Consider the following 19,528-nt stretch of genomic DNA (forward strand, 5'->3'; position numbering starts at 1 on the left):
CCCTGCTGCTGCAACTGCCCACTGCTCCTGGGTCTGGGGCTGAATGGGAGAAAATTATGCAAAAGGAAGAAACCAATATTTCTGCTTCCCGACTTTTGATTTTTATGTTTATGTTGAATTAAAATACCCATCCTGCAAACAGCACTTTAAGTGCTAAGATAATTGAAGTTACCAAAAAACATGAGAAGGAGCTGCAAATACACATTCTCAGCACCTGCTGCTGAAGCCACAGCTACAGCCAAGACACACAGAGCCCAGCTCAGGCCCAGCCCCAACACCAGCACCGCACTGTCACCTCCCCGCACCCAGGGGCACCACGCACTGCTGGGCATCAGCCCTCCCCACACCTGGGCCTTAGTGGGAAACAGAAACTAACCGTGCGTTTCTAACCGTAAGCACATCATTCAGGGCACCCAAGGAACATAGAGGAAAAGCGGTGCTCCAAGATGTGCATGCCGCTGCTGGGGACAGCACCAGCCTGCCTGCAGCCATGGTGGGAACCAATCACCATATTGCTTACGCGTCTGTGCTATTAAGAACAGCGAGTCCCTGCAGTGACTTAGCTGTTTCTGAACGAAATGCCCTCTACTCCATCTACACACAGAGCAATCTGGGGCCAGAGGACTACCGGCTGCAGCCACGCCAGCTGACCCCAGCCCTGCGGAGCTCGTTCTGTGCCGGTGCATCTCTCCCTGGGCCTGGAGAACGACAGCAGCCCTCAGTGCCAACAGCAGCAACAGCAGATCCCGTGCCGGCGGACAGCCGCACTCCCTCGGGCTCCGGAGTCTCCACCACAGTACCCGCTCCTCCTTACCCGCACACCCCTGGAAACAACGTAACGCTTACTCACTTTCAATGAATCGAAGCAGGCGATGACACGTCCGTTTTCCACCTGGCAGCTTTTCGACGGGTGTGCAAATTTACATTCCGTGTCCGGCCGCGAGCACGTCCCTCTCTGGAACTCCCGGCACACCTCCAGCGTGAGCCACTTGGTGTCGCGGATGGGCGTGACGCTGACGGCCATCGTTAGGTCCTACGGGGTCAACGTCCAACACAGCAGCGGGGCCGAGCAGAGCGGCTCCAGGCGGTTCCCGCTCCGCTAGGGGCACATGGGGCCGGGGGCGCCGAGCGGTCACCGCGCGGGGGGAGAAGGGGAGGCGGCCGGGCTCAGCACCCCATGGCGGGGCCGGGGCCGTTCGGAGCGGCCGCTGGGGGGGCACGGGCGGCTCGGAGCGGGCGGGGGCGGCCGGCTGCGCTCGGCCGGAAGGCTCCTGCTTTCCCGGCAAACTTTGACTGGGAGGCGGAGGCGGCCCGGCAGCGTCTCTCGGTTACGGGTGGCGGCGGCGGCTCCGGGCGCCGCTGCGGGCGGCACGAGCGGGGCGAAGCGGCGCGGCGTCGGGCGGGCCCTCAGGGCCGACCTGCGGAGAGAGAGGACAGCGGTGAGTGCGCCCGCCGCGCCACGTGACCCGCCGCGCGACGGAGAGGCGGCCAATCGCGCGCGGCGTTGCAGCGGCGCTCCGGGCGGCGAGCCAATGGCGTGGGCCGTCTTATGAAAGGTCGCGCCTGTCAGACGCTCGCCGCCGCCGCGCCGGGCACAGCAGCGCGGGACGCGCCGGGCGCCGCCGCCTTCGCCCCCTCCCGCCGGGGCTTCGGGCCGGGTCCCCCCGTCCGTACCGCCGGGCCGGCCCGCACCTGGCGCTTAAAGCGGCGCCCGGTCCCCGCGGCCCTCAGGCGCCGCCGCGCAGCGCCCTCCGCACGGTGCGCTCGGACGGGAGAGCGAATCCGCGAGGAGCCCCGAGCCGGGGCGCGGCGCAGCACGGCGGACCCGCACGGCGCCGCGGCAACGGCGAGGAGCGACGAGGGACGTCCTGCCCCTATCATCTGCAGGGGGAGAAACGCTGCGCGTCCTCTATGCGCCAAAGCCGAAGCCAGTTCAAAGCCACGCCGCGCCGAGTTCACTCCGGCCAGGAAAGAAAGACACGCACGAAGGCAAGGCGGCGGATAACAGAGCGAAAACAGATGAGAGCCTCGCTCTGCGGCGGCAGCAAATCCGGTGACGCTCACGAAGCGGCGCGATTCGCCCCCGGGGCTGCGGCACGCGTCCTCTTTGCGGCCGGAGCGGCCGCCGCCCGCAGGGAACGCTGCCCCCGCGCCGGGACCAACCTGGGGCTGAGCTTCGCCCTGCGCTCTGCCGGCTCCCAGCAGGGCAGTTCCGAGGAGCTGTGCCGCCCCGGAGGGAAATCGTCTGAATGAGAAGAGATCTTGTCTGCGCAGTTTCTTGAAGAAAAGACGCTTTGTTGGAATTTGTTATCTACCCGAAAACAGCCAGAAACGACAGCCTTTAAAGCAATCCTCTGCCAGGAACAAGAACCGCGCCGGGCCGGAGGCATGTGCTCAGATCCCCACTACACAAACTGGAGGAAACCCTCAGTACGCAATTACAACTTCTGATTTGCATAAACTGTGCTCCTATCACTTTGAAATTCTCCTGTGATATTGCAAGCCAACAAAGCAGTCACCCGGTGAGCCTCAAATCCTAAAGGATACCATCATCTCTGAGAAACCAGCAGGCGCATAAGATGTCGCTTTGGAGATGTCTGCACTCAGCTGGGAAACGCTGCAACAAATCCAGAGGGCAGAACTGGCTGTGAGGGCAGCACGGATGCACATCTTTTGATTTACCTACGGGCTGTCCTTACTGCAGGAGTACTTCACACACATACACACACATGCTGTGTGAAACTGCCTTTTTTTTTTTTTTCCTCAAATTTTTTGCCACTTGTCCTGGGACTGCCAAAGTATAACTTTGTATTCGCTGATTGTTGAGAACGCAAAGGAAACAAAAATAAATACAAGTGGTGAAAACAAAGTTTGAAACATCGAAAGCAAATAAAGAGGCTATTCTCAAAAAGGGCAGAAGCAGAAGTAGACTAAGTAACACTGAGCAGTCGCTCCTTAAGGGGGTAATGGAGATGATTCAGTTGTCTGCTGAGCTGGATCGATGAAAATTATTAAGAAACAGCTTCAAAAATCAATGAAATTGTAATCTGAAAATGCCCAAGAAAGTGAAACTAACAGAAAAAGGACCACATGGTTACGGTGTCTAAGTTCTGCTTAAATGGGTCCAATTTTTATTACTTCCCGTTGTTTCTATAAGGACACGTTGTGCAGTGAGGTTAACGATCCTCTCTTCCTCCTCATTACAGTCCTCGACACAGCAGCAAGGCACTGGAAGTGGCTCTGCAGGAGCCATTGTTTTCACTCTTCCTGTAAGGGGACGGCTGGACATTCCTGTCTTCTCTATCTCAACTCACACATGTCTCTTAAAGAAAGAGGTACAAGGCTGGATGATCAAAAAGAGCAACGATAACACCACAGCAGTGACGGGTGCTATTTTTATGCTCACAGAAAGTGGAAGCTGCAGAAGGAGTCTCAATGACACGGGAACTGTCAGTGAGAGCAGATAATTACACAACACGGATCCATCCTCATGACAATGACACTAATGAGATAGGAAATGGAACAAAATCGATATCCTATTTACACTGTCGGTACAATCTCAAAGCTTGAAACTGCCAAATAGCTGTCTTTTAAATAAAGAAATATAAAAATTACTGACTGCCTTAGAGTATTTTCAAAACTCCTCTGCCAAATGCAAGTTTACCAATAACATATCTCAGCATAAAATTTGGAAAAGGAATTACTTCATGGCACAACTGAGGGATGTAATTATAGCACCATCATAAAATTAAGCCGAAACAATGAGCTAATTAACATCTTGGCCACCTAACAGCAAAGGATCGGTTAAAGAGAAACATTCCCTAGTCAACTCTGCTGCTGAACAAGCGACACGTGTATTGCACCCACAAAACCACTCTCCGTACCGTCAGGGCAGCAGGCACAGCAAAAGGGATGCTGCTCCCTGGTGCTTCTGTGTTCACCCATTACAGCTGCAGCGAGGGAACCCACCAGCCACGTGCCACTCCTCGAGGTGCATCTCAGAGCCCCTCACCCGGCAGTGACTTACAGCCCTGTCAACTGCAGGCACATCAGCACTAAATGCACAGCAAGTCCCACACCGAGACTGTGAGATACCAGCCAACATTACTGTAACATTACTGACAACCCAGATATTTTGCATAAGATGCATACTTTGCTGGTTGTAGTGTTGGGAGCGGTGTTTTACAGGCTATTCCCATGAGGGTCTAGCTCTGGCAGCAGTGGGAAGGCAGCACAACCCCAGGGGCTTCCAGGCAGCCCCGCCTCTGATGCCTTCGTCCCATCTGCAGTTTCAGCACAACCACCTAAAAGCAGCATTACACCTGAACTTAATGCATCCAGCTTGGTTCGAGAAGCCCGGATAAGTAATGAAGAGGTAACATCATAAAAAAGTGCGCCCAAGAGTGCATCCATTACCGCCTCGTGCAGAAATAAGGTCTTTTTCTGAAGTCAGTTCTCCAAGATGAATATCCCTCATCAAACTGCGACCTGATTCCTACCAGCAGTCAGGGCCATTCCTCTACCAACCTACAAAGCCCATAGCCCAGTCTTCATTACTTTACTGTAATGCCATTTTCTGGCCAGAAAATGTCCATAAGTCCATGCAAAGTCCATAAACTTTCCTCAAGGAGCAACTCTAAATAAAATACATCAAGATAAAGAATATGACTTTGGAATTATTTTTTTTTTTAATTCAGTTGTTATGTATCAATCTCCTTTACAAAACTGGTAATAGTTCACATTATCTGAAAGCATTCGATGGATGCGTACTCATAAATGAAAACAGGAAAGGGTCAGGCTGCCTCTTGTCCAGCAGGAAGGACTGTGTGCATTCAATCCATTGCTATCGATTGATGTATTACAAAGCACTCACATGTCCAACATTAAAGTTGCAAAAGTTGTTCCTGGTAGTAAAAGCTTACCCACGTGATTATTCCTTCACCATAGCATTTACACAGTGTATGTTACAAATAGGAAGTCCTGCATTTTCCTGGGATTTATGGGGGAATTTAAGCCATGCAATAAGCATGACACTGCTCAAACAAGTCTACAAACAAGCTTTATATTAAAAAAATAACCTAGCGATCTACCTTAAAATGCTGAGAGCTATACCACAGATTGAAATAACCAGAACCTGTAATAACCAGAAGCTCTACTCCAAAACCAAAAATGATCAACAATTCCATGCACTTCCAAAAGGCAAAACATTACTTACAACCAGGCTCTTGCACACTCTATCTGACCAACCACAGACGCACACGGGCCGACTGCATTCGGGAAGCAGGGATGGGCACGTTGGCCACGAAGGGTCTGGAGCACAATTCTTATGGGGAGCGGCTGAGGGAACGGCGATGGTTCTGTCTGGAGAGGCGTGCGGCCCGGCTGCCCCAGTGCCCGCAGCTGTGGGACGCAGGGCTGTGGGTCGGGTGGTGAGGGAAGAGCTGCGGGTACTTCTGCATTCAGCACAGCTCCACCCGGACAGCCCAGCGACTTGTGCAGAGCTGCGCGGAGCAGCGGTGACACGGCGGCCATCACACGCCTCTGCCAAAGCACGAGAAAGCACTGCGAGCTGCTCCCATGTCTGCTGCCAGGCCCAGAAAGCCAACCAGCTCTCTTTCCCAAAGGACCTCACGTCCAAAATAGAGTAGTTTCTATTTTTTAACACATTGTGACCTTACACTTGATTTATGTCAGGCATATCCTTCTGGAGTAGTAAAAACTTGTACAACCCATCAGTTAATACGCTGAACCTAAAATGACATACATGCATTACGTACATAAAAATAAAGGCCCCTTCCAACTCAAATAATTCAAACCCTATGGTTTGCCCCCACCCGAGGTGCCTGTGGCAGCTCTCATGAGCCACGCAAGAGCAGAGCCAGGTCTAGAGGAGCCTTCCTTGACTTCGCAGAGATGCCTACAGACAGTGCTCGGGGCACACGCCCTGGTCTGCTTCCCTCTGAGCAGCGAACGGCCTCACACCAGCTCACAGCCATGCCTTTGGATAGCAGGCAGAAGCTCTGATCAGCCAACAACATTAAGAAATGGCTATGCTTTATTCTGGGAAAGAAGTGAAATACCTTTAAGACCTTTTTAAAATCAATTTGCTAGAACTATCGTTACGTTTGCTCACCCTGAAGGATGATATTCCTGCACTGGCATCACCGACACCACCAGCTCACTAACAGCTCTGCACAGCACGCTGCAGCGCTGCCTTTACACCAACACAGGGTACCTGCAAACAGCTTCTGCACAGCTTGAAGGAAAACAAAGTAGTTTTGACACTTACCATGACAAAAGACAATGCTTATTAAGTCATAGAGAACAAGAACACAAAAAACCCACAGCAAAATTCTGTCACTCAGGCAAAAAATGAGTGAAAAAAGTTCAAGTCACTGTATGCGAGCTGCCACCATTGAAAGAAGAACAGAGCTGCATGTGCTTTCACAAAAAGCAGACTCACAAAGAGTCCTTTAAGAAACACATCCGCAGATAGCAAAGCACTGGTGGGCAGCCAGAGACTTCCCAGGGACCCCCTCCACACAGACGCAGACAGCAGAGCCCCCACACCTGGAGAACACCGCACGCAAAGAAGCACATGGCCGTGGTCCCACTCTGCCTGCACTGCTGCCTTCTGTTGTCACTGCTTGGGAAAGGAATCCCAAAGTCAGTTTAGGTTCTGCCTCCGTATTGGGCACTGAAGGGCTCCCATACAGAACCCTACAGACAGGATTACCCTACAGACAGGCGATTACCCACAGACAGAACGCTGTCTAGGCACTAATAAAGCTTCCAAACATGGGAAGAAGCTATTTTTTTTCTTTTTTTTTTTTTCCCCAGCTTCTGAGAGTCACAGGAAAAATACTATGGTTTATTTGTGCGAAGGAAGCTGCGCTGTGTTTATCAGCCTGCGTGGCTGGCAGGAGCTCTGCCATGGAAACCAGCTGGCACGCCGTGCTGCAGCCGCAGGGCCGGGGCTGCCGGGCTCAGCAGGCGGGAGCTGGGCACCGGAGTGTGTGCAGATTGGGGTCTGCCTGCGGATGGGGGTTTGCCCTTTCTTCTTCTGCGGTGAATCCAGGCCTAACACTTCAGCCTCTCAGCCTGCTTGGAGAACCCGACAGATCTGTCTGTGTCACTGAGCTCTCAAAGCCCAAAACCTCCACGGGAAGGGGCTGTAGGAGCTTGCGGCCTGGGGCTTTGCCCAGACCCACAGACGCACTGAGCTCACTTCCCCTACAGCAGCCAGGTACTGAGAGCGGAGCGCTCCTCCGCAGCAAGGCCACGCAGCAACAGTGACCCGTGCCACCGGGCACACGCAGCCCACACAGCCCCAGGACACGAGCACAGGACCTGCGGCCGTGCAGTGTGCTGCGGCCGAGCTGGCGCGCTGTGCCTGCGCTGCCTTTTTTAGCAGAGTGAATTCCCACTAAGTTCTCTGGAAGCAGGCTGGGCCTGGAGCCCAGACACGGCCTGGCTTCCTGAGCCCTTACTCACCCGGCACAGCCCCACGCCCTCCCCCGGTGCAGCACGTGGGCAGCGCTGCCGTGCCCTGCTCCCAGCCGTGGGCATCTTGCTTGGGGGCCGCCTGCCCGTGGGCTCACTGGGCTCCTCTGGCAATCATGAACTCCCAAAAGGCCACCCGAGCCGGGGACTGTTAGTTACGTTTGCAGCATTTCACTTTTCCTTCCAAGAAATACCTGCTCTAAGTCCAGCCCAAGGCGCGTTGTGCTTTGCCCGATGCTCCATGACTGTCTCATGACTTACGACAGTGTTATCATCACTGAGCTTAACAAACAGGGAGGCTAAGTCTATTAATCTTCTGGAACAGAACCGGTCCGCAACTGTAGAAACAAAACATCTTACCATGAGATACACAAAATGTGGCACAGAGAGATAAGGGAAATGCAGTGTGCACTCCTCCGTTTTCTCCACATGACTGAGAGCAAGGCTCTCTGTACAAACCAACTCTAAACATAACACTGATGACAAGTATTAAGTGAAAAAAAGTTTGTTTTACGACAAGTATATGAGTGAGAAATTCCCCCTTCCCACAAAAGCCCCCACCCAGGCAGGCAGTGATGTGCACCTCCAGCAGAAACACCCTGCACATACTGAGATTCCAGCTGCCACCTGCAAGCTCAGACAGAACTGACAGGCGATGCACATATAGCTGGGCTGGCAACCCAGTGCTATCCCAAACCTCACTTTCCCAAATGTCAAATGATATAAAATTCTGATTTTAGGCTGTCTGTGGCTTCAGAAAGCACACACAGCTCAGGGTTACCCCATCCCAGCTTCCCATTTTCTGTGCAATCTGCAGATTCCAATGCAAATTCACTCTGAGTGCACTCGGCATCCCAGGGCCATCAGTATGGTTTTATCTTATAAGCTGCTCCTGCTTCTAATTGGTAACAAAGAGCAATTCAAGCTGCATTAGTGGATGCTTAGACCCAGTGAGAAGAAACAGATGAGATCCACAGCAGACGTTTTGCTTTTAGAGTACATTAAAAAGAGTTTCCATCCTGAAATAAGGATATTTCAGATGAAGATACTCTTTTGTAACAATGCAACATGCACACACAACTCAAACCATGAGCAATTTCAGCACACAGCAGCTGACAGCAAGCAGACACCAATGGCACCCGAAGGGATGGCAACTCTGCCCTGGGGCTGGGCTCACCCGGAGCCGGCCCACACCAAACCTCATGGAGAGCAGCCGGAGCTGCTGAGAGCCCAACCGAGCCCTGCCAGGACGCTCCCAGCTTCAGGCACCAGAAGTGCACTGCACTATCTCATGAGCTGCTCAGGCCTCACGACTGTGGTGAGCTTCTGAGTGCCCTTCTCCTGCCCTGCTAAGTGCTCCAAGCTCTCACCGACACCGATGGGAATTACAGCGGTGCACGCTCACTGCAGAGCGGGTAGCAATAAAAAAGCACTCAGATGTTTTTCTTTTGGTAAATAATTATGGGCCAGTAGGAAGGAAATGTTGTTTACTTTGCTGCATTAGTTGGGAAACTAAGTTTACAATAGATAATTATTAATAAAAATCTGAGGACGCTGCTCCCCAAGGGGTGGTGGGGACCACCACATGCAGCATGGAGCACTTCCTGCCCCTGCTGTGCATGCAGCACTGCAGCAGGAGGTGCCAGGGCTCACCGTCCTCACGGGCATCCCTGCACGGTTGCTACCTCTGCATTAAACCTGCAAGCAGAATAAAGTGAGTCCTTGAGGGAAACAAAAATAGAGAGGATGCCGTGATGCAAAGCAGCGCAGCTTGGACACTGTACAGAGGGCACAGAACAAGAGGTTTATCTGCCCTCTACAAATCTCTTGCAAGACGGACTGCAGTGCTTTGCATTGCATTACTGACCTCAGTATCATCTTCTCTGCTTCCAAAGCACAGAGTAGCACATCTGCAGTGCTCCTTGGGCAGCACACCGAGCAAGCAGTACAGCCCTCCAGACAGGGCAGGTTTAAAGGAAGGCAACAAAATCATTCACTGCCCTCAAACGCTTGCCAGGGTGTGATATTTGTCACCAGGGTGTCAGCTAATTCAACCCTTGGCCACTCCATAGGAAGCGGAATGAAGATGAACTCCTTAATTGTTGCTGAGCATCACCAGCAAATGATGAACAGTATCTCAGTCTTAACGAGGTGTCAGAGTGCCAGAATTTGAGAGATGGAACAACACAAAACAGGGCTAACCTTTCCCCAAAACTGAAAATGAAACTCCCAACTTCGGCTGGAGCAGCTCAGTTCACACCCACTTATTTTTACCTATCTTGCTTGGTTTTCCCAAAGCACAGTGAACCAACTGCCTGACATTCCCAGCCTGACGAACATCAGCAGCAAACCCCGAGCCTTTCCCATGCAATCCCAGGGCCAAAGGAAGCCGCTGGCCGCCTCGTGTCCCACTGCACAGCCACCCACTCACACCTTCTGCTCAGCACTGTGTCTCCTTGGCCCGGCCAACACGCGCTCACAGCACCGCACGCCAACTGCCGCCACACGGGAAGGAAACGTCCTCTGGCCGCGTTTACCCACAGAGCCTTTGCACGCAGCCTGTTCTGAGCGACTGCTATGACTCCTTCAGCAGCTAGATAATCGTACAGCAGAGAAATTTAACACTAAAACTCTCTGCTTCACTAGCTAAAGCGATCCGTTAGTGCTCCTTAAGAGGGATGCTATCCGTGGCCCGTTGGCTCCCAGGACCCAAAGCCGTGCCCTTTGCTGCCGTGCAGGTGAGGAGCGCGGCCGCCCGCCAGGAGGTTTGTGCGCAGGGCAGCACGCGGCCCGGCCCCGCCGTGCCTGCAGGAGGCTTCCAGGGCACCACGCTGAGCACACGGCCCTCCAGCACACAGCCCAATGCACCTCACAGCGCTTCGCAGGGAGCAAACTCAAAGGGGGACCTGCTGGGAAAAGAGGAAATGACAGCACTGCTGCACAGCACCGAAATGCCAGCGCTGTGGGGCGGCATACGGACATGATTCCACCTGTGGCAGCTGATGGCGGCTCTTACAGGACAGCTTCCGTGCTGCTCTGGGGCTCAGGTGAGCTACAGTCCTCACTCACCACTCTGCTTTGCCCATCCATCCCACTGCCTCACTCCAAACCAGCACCTTTGGGCTCAGACCCTACCCTGCCCCTCAAAATATGCTTAATCCAACGACAGCTTTAAGCAAATAACACAACAAATGAGCCCTGTGACTTTCTCTGTGATATATCAGACCAAATAACATGTTGCCTGCGCATCCTCCCTCAACAAGGAAACAGTGGTTGCACAGCCCTGTATTTTAGTTGGCATGTTAGCCAGGTAGATGTCACAATTACCATAAATCTACACATACTACGCACAAGGTGGCATGTTTTCAAAATGTTCTCAAGTCTAGAGACGACTTAGTTATAATGCTACAAATTGCCACCGCTTTTTGTCTGCATTAAGCCTAGCAAAGCAGCCCTGAGGCCCAGCAACCCAGTCCCGGCACACAGGGAGCCCAGCATCACCTGGCAGCACGGGGCCTGGCACCCTGCACAGGGACCCGGGACGCCCGGTGCCGCTGCTCTGCCAGCGCTGGGTCCCCCGGCCCCGCAGTAAGAGCCCAGCACCGCCATCAGTGCAGCGTTACACAGAGAGCTTCCTCCTCAGCGCCCTGGGATGCAGTGCGATGGCAGAGACCCTTTTTAAATGTTGTACCCAATAAGCAGTCCAGCCACTTAATGCAGTATTAGTTTTTACATCGCTCTTTCCCATCGCAGCTCCTCGTTAAAGCCGCCCTCACGGTTCCATTTCGTCTCCTTCTCTATTTGACACCTGTGTCCCGCTGCCGCCAAACGCTCCCTCGAAGCCGCAGCGCCGCGTCTCCCCGAGCTGTCCATCGCCGCGCTTTCCTCCCCAGGCACACCGGCCCTTCACCTCCCGGCCAGCCCCCAGCTGCAAAGCGGAGCCCCGAATTCAACCTCCCCCCCCCACGCCCCCCCACCCAAACACACGCAGAGAAAGAAAAAAAGGAAAAAAAAAAAAGGAACAGCCGAGAGGCTCCGTCCGCCCCAGCTGACACCGAACGCCCCGAAGCGCGGAGCGGCGCACCGATCGCGCCACGTGCCCGGCGCCGACGGCCGCGCAGCCACCCGAGGCCGCTCGGAGCCCCGCAGCGCCCCGCGGCTCCGCGCCCGGGCAGGGCTCGGCCCGGCGGCCTCCGGCACTGCGCGGCCCCCCGTTCCGGCCCTCCGCCGCCTCCCGCCGCCCTCCTCTCGCGGCCCCCCGGCCCCCGCCCCGCACTAGGCCGCGGGCGAGGCGCCGTGCCGTGCCGTGCCGTGCCGTGCCGCACGGCGCTCACCTCTCGCCCGTCCCCGCGGCGGCCCGGCGCGGCCGAGCGCCCGCTGCATGGCGACGGCGGCACGGGCTCCCCGCGCGGCCCCGGCCCCAGCGCCCGGCTTCCGCCGCCGCCCCCGCCCGCCCGGAAGCGCGGCCCGAAGGGGGCCCAGGCCCCGTCGTCTCCCCGCTCCGCTCCCCGGCCCGCCCCGCTCACCTCGGGCCTCGGGCGGCGCCCCGGGCGCCGGGCGGGAGGCGGCGGCGCTGCTGGCGGCGGAGCGGCGCGGAGCGGCCTGCCTCATCCCCGGCGGGCCCGCGCGCCCCGGTGCCTCATGAGTCACGGTGCCGGAGCCGCCGAGCACACGTGCGCGGCCCCGCGCGGCCGCCTCCGGCTTCGGGAGGGGAAGGAGGAGGCGGGGGGGGCGGGGGGGCGGCGGTGGAAGCGGCTCCGCGCAGCGCCCGTCTCGGGCCGGGCCGGGCCCCGCGCTGCCGACCGGGCGGCGAACCGGGAGCGGCTCCGTGCCGTGCGCCGCCCGCGGGAGCGAAGCGCCGCGCGCCCCTCGCTCTGCCCCGCCATCCCGGCCCGGGGCTCCTCTCGGGGTTCAGCTCCTCTCCGCGGGGAGCGGTGCTCGGCCCTGCGAGGAGCAGAACGGGACCCCTCTGGAGACATCTCCTCTGGTAGCACGGAACTCAAACGGTGTTCAAGAGCCGTGGCACGGTGGGACGGGTTGGGGTTGGACCTGGTGATCTTTTTTCCAACCTTATCGATTCTGCTATAACATTCCCCAGAACGAGTTGCAAGACCGCTCATCAGTCAGGCACAACGTGAACGTGTCCCTTCGCACGAGGCTCGTCTTCACACCCCAGTATCCATCACCACGACCTGCCAAACGGCGCGGGGAACCGGAGGGCAGAGGCTTCCCACGAGCACGGAGCAGCCCGCAGCACCGCGGCACGCAGCCCTATGCCACCAGCACGGCCCCGGGGCGAGCAGTGCGCAGGGAGAGCTGGGGTGGTTCTGCAAAGCCAGGGCTGGAAGGGCGGCAGCAATTTCCCAAGGTTTAAAGAAAGCACAGAGAGCAAGAACCTTGTCTCTGGTGCAGAAAACAAGATGAAAGCCATAAACTGCTCTAAGAGAGAATCAGGCTGGACTTAGAGACAAAAGAGCCAAGGATACCAGGCCCAGGGCGAGGAGCAGCTCGGTGTGCCGGGTCCTGCTCTGGGCCTGGGGAGCCGAGTGACCCGTGTGGTCCCTCTCGCAGGTTCACCCCTGACTCCACCAGGGTTTGTGCTTTTGGAGCTGTCCTCATACACCAGGCCCAGCCCCGAGGCTTACAGCATACCTCTGATGGCTTTCCTTCACAGTTTTTTTGTCCTTTTCCACAAAATATTCACATCTTTGAAAATTACGTTTTTTGGTTGCCTACTTTATATTTTGCTATTTTAATAAAATCAGTGGCAGAATTCTCTTTGTCTTTTGATTTCCAAAACCTCACAACTATCTGTACGGATTCCAGCTGTTTGCTTTAAGGTTTTGTATTCTATGGAACACCGATATATTGATAATACGAACTGCACTTGAGTGGATACACAAATATACTTTCCAAAACCTCACTTTCAGTTACTCATTTGTCCTCAAACCTCATACTTTTCTCCCAGAGGGAGCCACCAGCCCCCCGTAGTGCAGCCGTGGGGCAGCCGGCCCTATCTGTGCCCCCCGGGCTGTGCGGTGCCGTGCTGTTGGCCGTGCCGTGCTGTGGCCATGCTGGGCCATTCTCCCAGCCCAATTCTGCTCAGTGTTGGGCGCAGGCGCAGCTCGCCCAGCTGCCAGCATGGCCCCAGCCCCAGCAGGAACCAAGGTTTTGGCAGGAAGTTTCCACAGAAGCTGCAACTGCTTTTAGAAACAGAGCATTACAGGCGGCCACAGCTCCACCTCCACAGAGCTTCTCTTTTCAAAATTAGTTTGTCAAATAAGTGAACGTTCACTGTAAGAGTCCTGTTCCGTGACAGCGTATTTCACACTACGCCAAAAACCCGGTGATGCCCGTAGAAAGGTGTGTTTTTGAGGTCCCCTCCCCATTCCACACCGGTCTGTGGCCCATGGGGTCTGCAGCACAGCAGCGTGCTCAGCAGTGGAGCTGGCTGCTCACTGGGTACCACGCACTGCAGAAACCAGCACCCCAAAGCTATGGAGGGCTCTGGCTTCCTCATCACTAGGTTTCTCTCTGGCACCAGGAGTGGGGCTTCTTCCTGCCCAACCCCTCCAGCAGCAGACGCTGTCTTCCAATCTTTTTCTTCCTGCTAAACGTACTGAGGTTTGTGGGTCTGACAGAACTGCCCATTCTTCCCCTCTCGTGCTTATCTTTCCCCCTAAGTCATGTAATTTATAATTTTGAACATCACTTGCTATCTAAACCTAGTTGCCAGAATGTTTTTTTTTTTACTTTATGAATGGGGAAAAAAAAAAAAACAACAACAAAAAAACTGAGTACTGCAACTGAATTCTGTTCTATTCACTTATAGGTACTGAGCTCCTGTCAAGTTCTGAAGTTTCAAGTGATTCCTCAGAATTACATCCTTTAATCTGTAACAGAATTAGACAAACCACTTTGCTATTTGCTTTGACATTTGTTAGGCTTGGCGACTACAAGAAGGTAAATTTGCCTTTTCCCCCAGCTACACTGGAGCTGAACAAGCAGTCAGGTTCGTGAAAGTTGATAACATGCTTTGCAGCTTTCACGCACAATTCCTTCACTTCGGGGGACAAATGATACCTCCTCAGAGATCTGAACTCCAGCTGGTTCCTTCTTAAGGTTTTTTGTTCTATTGTACAGCCTGGCATTAATATAATTACCTTACTCTTTGTGTGCTCCAATCACAGCACACAACAGACTGCAGCACTGCAGCCCCTCGGGGAAGGACGGCCGCCCTGAGCAGGGCAGGTTGGGAGCTGCCCACATATGGCACCCGAGGAAGCGGAGGCACTTTACTGACGGGGCCTCCTGGCATTTCTGTTTGCCCGTTTGAGATTTTCTCATAAAAACTGAATGCTGGAAGGACGTAAAGGAACAATGATTTTCCTTTGAGGAAATTTGCACTTGTGTTTCAAAGAAGCTCAATGTGGATCAGTACGGATTCGGTGACAATTGGTATCCCGTGATATTTGTACCTTTCCCCGACTTACATCGCTCTGCCTGTCACCACATAAAGCGAGGGCACAGATGCAGCACGCAGATAACTTCAGCACTGATTGCACATGCCTCGGTAGTCCTGGGAATGAGCACAGTAATGGGCCGTTTGTCCCTCTTCCTGTTTCTGTTCTATCACAAAGGAGTACGGGAGCCTGTTTCCGCTCTGTGTGCTTACATCAGTATGCCGGGCATTTGCAAAGCCCTTGTTCCGGTCACAGAGTTTTCTGCATGAACTCTTTGTTGCCCAGATTTCTCTTCATTAACCGCAGTAGGTCAGTGTCTGTAGTGACTGTATTTTGCACACGCAGAGCTGGCTTTAACAAACAACCTGTGTGAGATGTGCGTCCTTACATGGCCCCAGCACGAGGCAGTGCGTGGCCAGCGGGGTGCTCGCAGCCAGCAGCTGGCATGGCCACCACAAAGCCCCGCTGTGCCCATGCAGCCACCTCCACTCCACTCATTTCAAGGGCCTTGCCCAGAGCCGTCACTTGGTTGCACTAACACTTCAGTTTTACTTCAACTCCCGTCATTTTCCCGTTTTCATGTAAGATCACTGACCTGGCTGCTGGGTCAGCTCTGGGCTGCCTGGGACCTCAGCTGGCCCACCCCAGCCACCACTGGGACCTGCCACCATTGGGATGTGCCACTCTGGAACCTGTCACCACCAGAATCCATCATCGCTGGAACCTGCCCAAAGCAACCTGCCGCTGCTGGCACCTCCCTGTGCTAGAGACTGAGCTCAGAGCACACTCCTCCTTGATAAGGTGCAACTCTAGTTTGCTTTATCATTAGTTTCATGCCTAATTCCTAAGCAATGTGCTCTCTCGCTGTATCCTATGAGGCATTCGTGCTATTTACTATAGGTTTTATAGGTCTCAGCAGACCAAACTCTCAAGTCCCATCCCGAAGTATGAAGTACAAGCTCTGCAGTAACATGATCTCCAGGCAGGGCACTGGAAAGAGGAGATTGTGAGGAATTCTCAGGTTCAGGTTATCATCTGGGATACCAACCAGAATGATGGACTAATTACCTTCCAGGCAAACATGGATAAAGAAATATTTCATGCTCCAGCTTCACACGTCATTAGAAGAAAAAGCTATAAATTAGATGATGAGGGAAAAAAGAGAAGCATATTGTGTAAACAGAAAAGACATTTCATGCTGTAGAGTCACCATGCTTTGTTACAACAGGAGCACAAAAGAGGAACCCCTCGGCACCAGGTCCGGCAGTGACTCTGGCAGTGAAGCAGGGCTCTGACATCTCAGGATTAAAGGAGCTCCCCAACACCAGCAGTGCTGGTGGATGAGAATGGAGCCCAGAAAGCTGTGCTCAGGCCCACAGACACTGTGCTGCACATCTGGAAGCAGGGCTGTGCCTGGCATAGCAGCGTTCTGCTGCACACAAGGCACAGTGCACAGGGTATGGCTGCAGCACATGGCTGCTCAGCACCAAGCCCTCACCTCTCCTGCTGCAAACCAGAACGCTGTGCCATGCTGCACACTCAAGGCATGCCTGGTGCCTCCCTTACACCATCACAAAACAAACCTGCTCTAATTTTCCATCTTTTTGCTGGCCTTCATAAAAGGCAGATCACACGTAGCTTCAATTGTAGACCCAACACGATAACAGCCCTCAGGAAGCTCTTCAACTCCTTATGCTGTTTTTGTTCAGCACTGATAAGGCACATGTTCTCCAAAAGGGTCTGACATTAAGTTTCAGCCTTGGCAGTAAAGAAAGTGATTCTTACATCCCTTTTGTCACAGCATAAGTTCTTCAGTGAAGAACATCCGCTTCTGCTCTGCAGCAACATGGAGGCACCCAACTCGTGCTGCTGTGCTAGGAGGGGTTTTGTCTGCTGTGGCGATACACTGACATGTGTGCTTCAGCAAAGGCAACGGGCACATTTCACGTCCGGCGTTTCTGCTGCACGGCACTTCCAACCAAAGCCTTGTGTGAATACTATACTCAGCAATACTACTTGTATGAAAAGTAGTGAAACATTTAGAAAAAACTTCTACGAGTCTTCAAGTGCACAAATGAGCAAAATCTGCGCTAATAATTTCACATCAAATAATTGCAACATACGGCGTGTGTTCTGCGTAACGGCGACTTTACGGCCGTTAAACCAACAGCAGGGGCCCATTTCCACTCACCGCAACCCCCACAGCGAGAGGCACGGCTGCCCAGCGCCTCTGGGCTCAGGGAGCCATAGGCACATGGCCTCAGCTTTCCTAGCGGAGCGAGAACCCAAACCGACAGAACACCGCTCCACAGAACCCAGGAAAAGCTGGAGAGGCTCTGAGGGCTCCACGTCTGCCTGGCGAGGCCAGGCAAGCTTCCCGCATCCCCGTCATGTGTGCCATGTCCCACAGAGCCCACGGGGAAAGGTCTGCATGGCTGTGACTTGGGGTTTGGCCCCAAGAGACAGCTGTAGCCGTCACTGTACACAGTGAGCACAGAGAGCTTTACGTAAAGTTTGCCAAACAAAATTTCCAAGTTTCCTTACCATGTTTCTTAAATCTTCTCAATTTATCTCACAAATACATTCAGTAAGATGCAGTATAAAAAAACAGCATTCCAAACAGCTTACCATAACCTCCCAGGGCACTGCACATCGTTCTGCCAGGAGCGTGCAAGGGCGCAGCCAGGACAGCACGCAGCTCCCGCCGCCTGAACGCCCGCCTGGCTTCCGCCTGCACGCAGCTTCAGTGCCACTGCCGGCCCACAGTGCTGCACAGCTCACTGCGTGCTGCTCACTGCGCGCTGCTCACTGCGTGCTGCTCACTGCGTGCTGCTCCCTGCACGCTGCTCACTGCGTGCTGCTCACTGCACACTGTTCACTGCGCGCTGCTCCCTGCGCGCTGCTCACTGCGTGCTGCTCACTGCGTGCTGCTCTGCAGCAGCAGGACGCTCCTGGCCTGGGGGGTGAATGCAGCGATTGCACCTTCTGAACTCTATGGGTCTGAGAAGATGGAATTAGCTATTCTAGGTAGCATAGAGCAGTTACCATAGCAACAGGCTGCAGTTTGTATATATATTTTCTTACAGAAGCAAAATTACTGACAGCTAATAAAAAAAAGCCACGCTACGGGAAGTACTTTGCATTGCCCGCTGGGCACAGCCGCATGCTTCAAACTCCCCAATGGCAAGCGCCGGGCCCGGCCGCTAATCGGGTGCTGCACCCGGTGTGACGAGGCCAGGCCTGGGGCTGAGGGCTGTGGGTGGTGCCCAGCCCCACGTTCCCTTCCTGCACCAGGCCTGCATGACACAGATAAGGGCTGCGCGGCACACAGCTGCAGCCCTGCACGAGGAGAATGGCTGGCGCTCCTGCCACAGCCACCAGGGTGTTGGGGCCGCTCATAGAGGTGACCACCAGCACCGGGGCCGCTGTGGCCGAGGCTGTGGAACCCTCTGGAAGCACCCAGTGCTCAGCCTGGGGTGGAGACTGTAGGAGGGATGTCTGCCAGCGCCGGGCTGGGCACCAGGCGGTGCACGGGGAGGAGGAAGTGCTGCGTGGCTCCCACTGCGCTGTGTGAGGCCCTTTTGGCGTGAGATGGGTGAGCGGCTGCAGGCTGTGCTGTCGGTGCCAGCCTGCGTCCCGCCTGGGCTGTGCTCCTGGGCTGGTGGGGGCAGCTGCAGCCTGGGCAGGGAGCTGTGCTGCGCTGCGGGGCTCCTGCCATGCAGCTATCAGGAAAAACATAGTTACCTTCTCCAGCAAGAACTACCGCTCTGCCTTCAGATGTAAGCAGCCTTCCCCAGGTGGGGCGCTCAGAATTAAAGGCAGATCCAGAATGTGGCAAATGTTCCAAATCTTGTGCCCCAAATTCAGCTGCTGATCAATAATAAATTCTGCACAAACTGCAAAGTTCGAATGATAAGGTAATTGGTTGGCTATTGTCTGGGTTTGCTACAGAGTTATCTTTATTTTACATTCTCTTAACGCTCTCCTCCCATTTGTTCTTATGCCAACACCACACTGCTGCAGGACTGCACTGCAAGCACTGGGAACTTTCAAAATAATTCTGTTTCTAAGCAAAAGTGTTCATATGGATGTTCATCAGTTTCTGAGAATTTGAGATCTATGAGATCCATAGTATAAAATTAAGATCTATTTCATGAAAGCTTGACTCAATTATTTCATGACTGTTTTTTAAAAGACTGCAAATCCATCTAGGAATAGTCATCTTTCACTAGGCAGGTATGCTGCCTAAGGACACTCCAGAGAAAGCATTGCTTTCCTTTGTAGTAAGACTGGGAAAGCCCTGCAGTCCTGGGCAGGGAGCACGGCACAGGACTGGAGCTGAGCAGAGCATCGCCCCGACTGAGAGCTCCCATGGCTGCAGGGCTGCACCCACCAGGTCATGGAGGGAACTCCAGGGCTGCTCAGTGATGGAGGATCACAGCGAGACCATGCTGAAAGGCTGAGAAATGCTGTTTAGATACACAGCTGGGAAACATCCGTGCTCTGATGAATGAGCAAAACAACTAATTAACCACTAATTAAAGATGAAATTGTTGGCACTT

At 54.2% G+C, this 19,528-nt stretch overlaps 2 protein-coding genes across 13 annotated transcripts in view; one reads left to right on the top strand and one right to left on the bottom strand.

The window, feature by feature from the left end:
- MBNL1 (muscleblind like splicing regulator 1) overlaps positions 1–17,756 on the bottom strand; it is a 48,428-nt gene extending 30,672 nt beyond the window's left edge. For 10 of the 12 annotated variants that reach the window (XM_085233451.1, XM_085233453.1, XM_085233446.1 and 7 more), the window contains exons 1-2: positions 12,030–12,168; positions 851–1,418 (exon numbers count right to left, since the gene is read on the bottom strand). In XM_085233451.1, the coding sequence (XP_085089577.1) occupies positions 851–1,024 (174 nt within the window). In that variant the 5' untranslated portion in view covers positions 1,025–1,418; positions 12,030–12,168. Of the gene's footprint in view, positions 1–850; positions 1,419–11,837; positions 11,977–12,029; positions 12,169–17,594 lie in introns of those variants that run through there. The other 2 variants (XM_085233443.1, XM_085233442.1) reach the window with 2 other exon arrangements.
- On the top strand, positions 10,484–13,276 carry LOC116217035 (uncharacterized). The gene is made up of 3 exons (XM_085233205.1): positions 10,484–10,550; positions 11,495–12,490; positions 12,602–13,276. The coding sequence occupies exons 1-3, from the start codon at positions 10,484–10,486 to the stop codon at positions 12,925–12,927; spliced, it is 1,389 nt and encodes a 462-aa protein (XP_085089331.1). The 3' UTR covers positions 12,928–13,276.
- Positions 17,757–19,528: the final 1,772 nt, after the last annotated feature.

Source organism: Meleagris gallopavo, chromosome 11, assembly GCF_905368555.1.
Source record: "Meleagris gallopavo chromosome 11, MGAL_WU_HG_1.1, whole genome shotgun sequence".
NCBI classification, from domain to species: domain Eukaryota; kingdom Metazoa; phylum Chordata; class Aves; order Galliformes; family Phasianidae; genus Meleagris; species Meleagris gallopavo.

Coding starts and splice junctions, on each gene's coding strand:
- LOC116217035 (XM_085233205.1), top strand. CDS start 10,484: ATGATTCCACCTGTGGCAGCTGATGGCGGCTCTTACAGGACAGCTTCC. Junction 10,551..11,494: donor CGTGCTGCTCTGGGGCTCAG/GTGAGCTACAGT, acceptor AAACACACGCAG/AGAAAGAAAAAAAGGAAAAA. Junction 12,491..12,601: donor CTCTGGAGACATCTCCTCTG/GTAGCACGGAAC, acceptor AACATTCCCCAG/AACGAGTTGCAAGACCGCTC.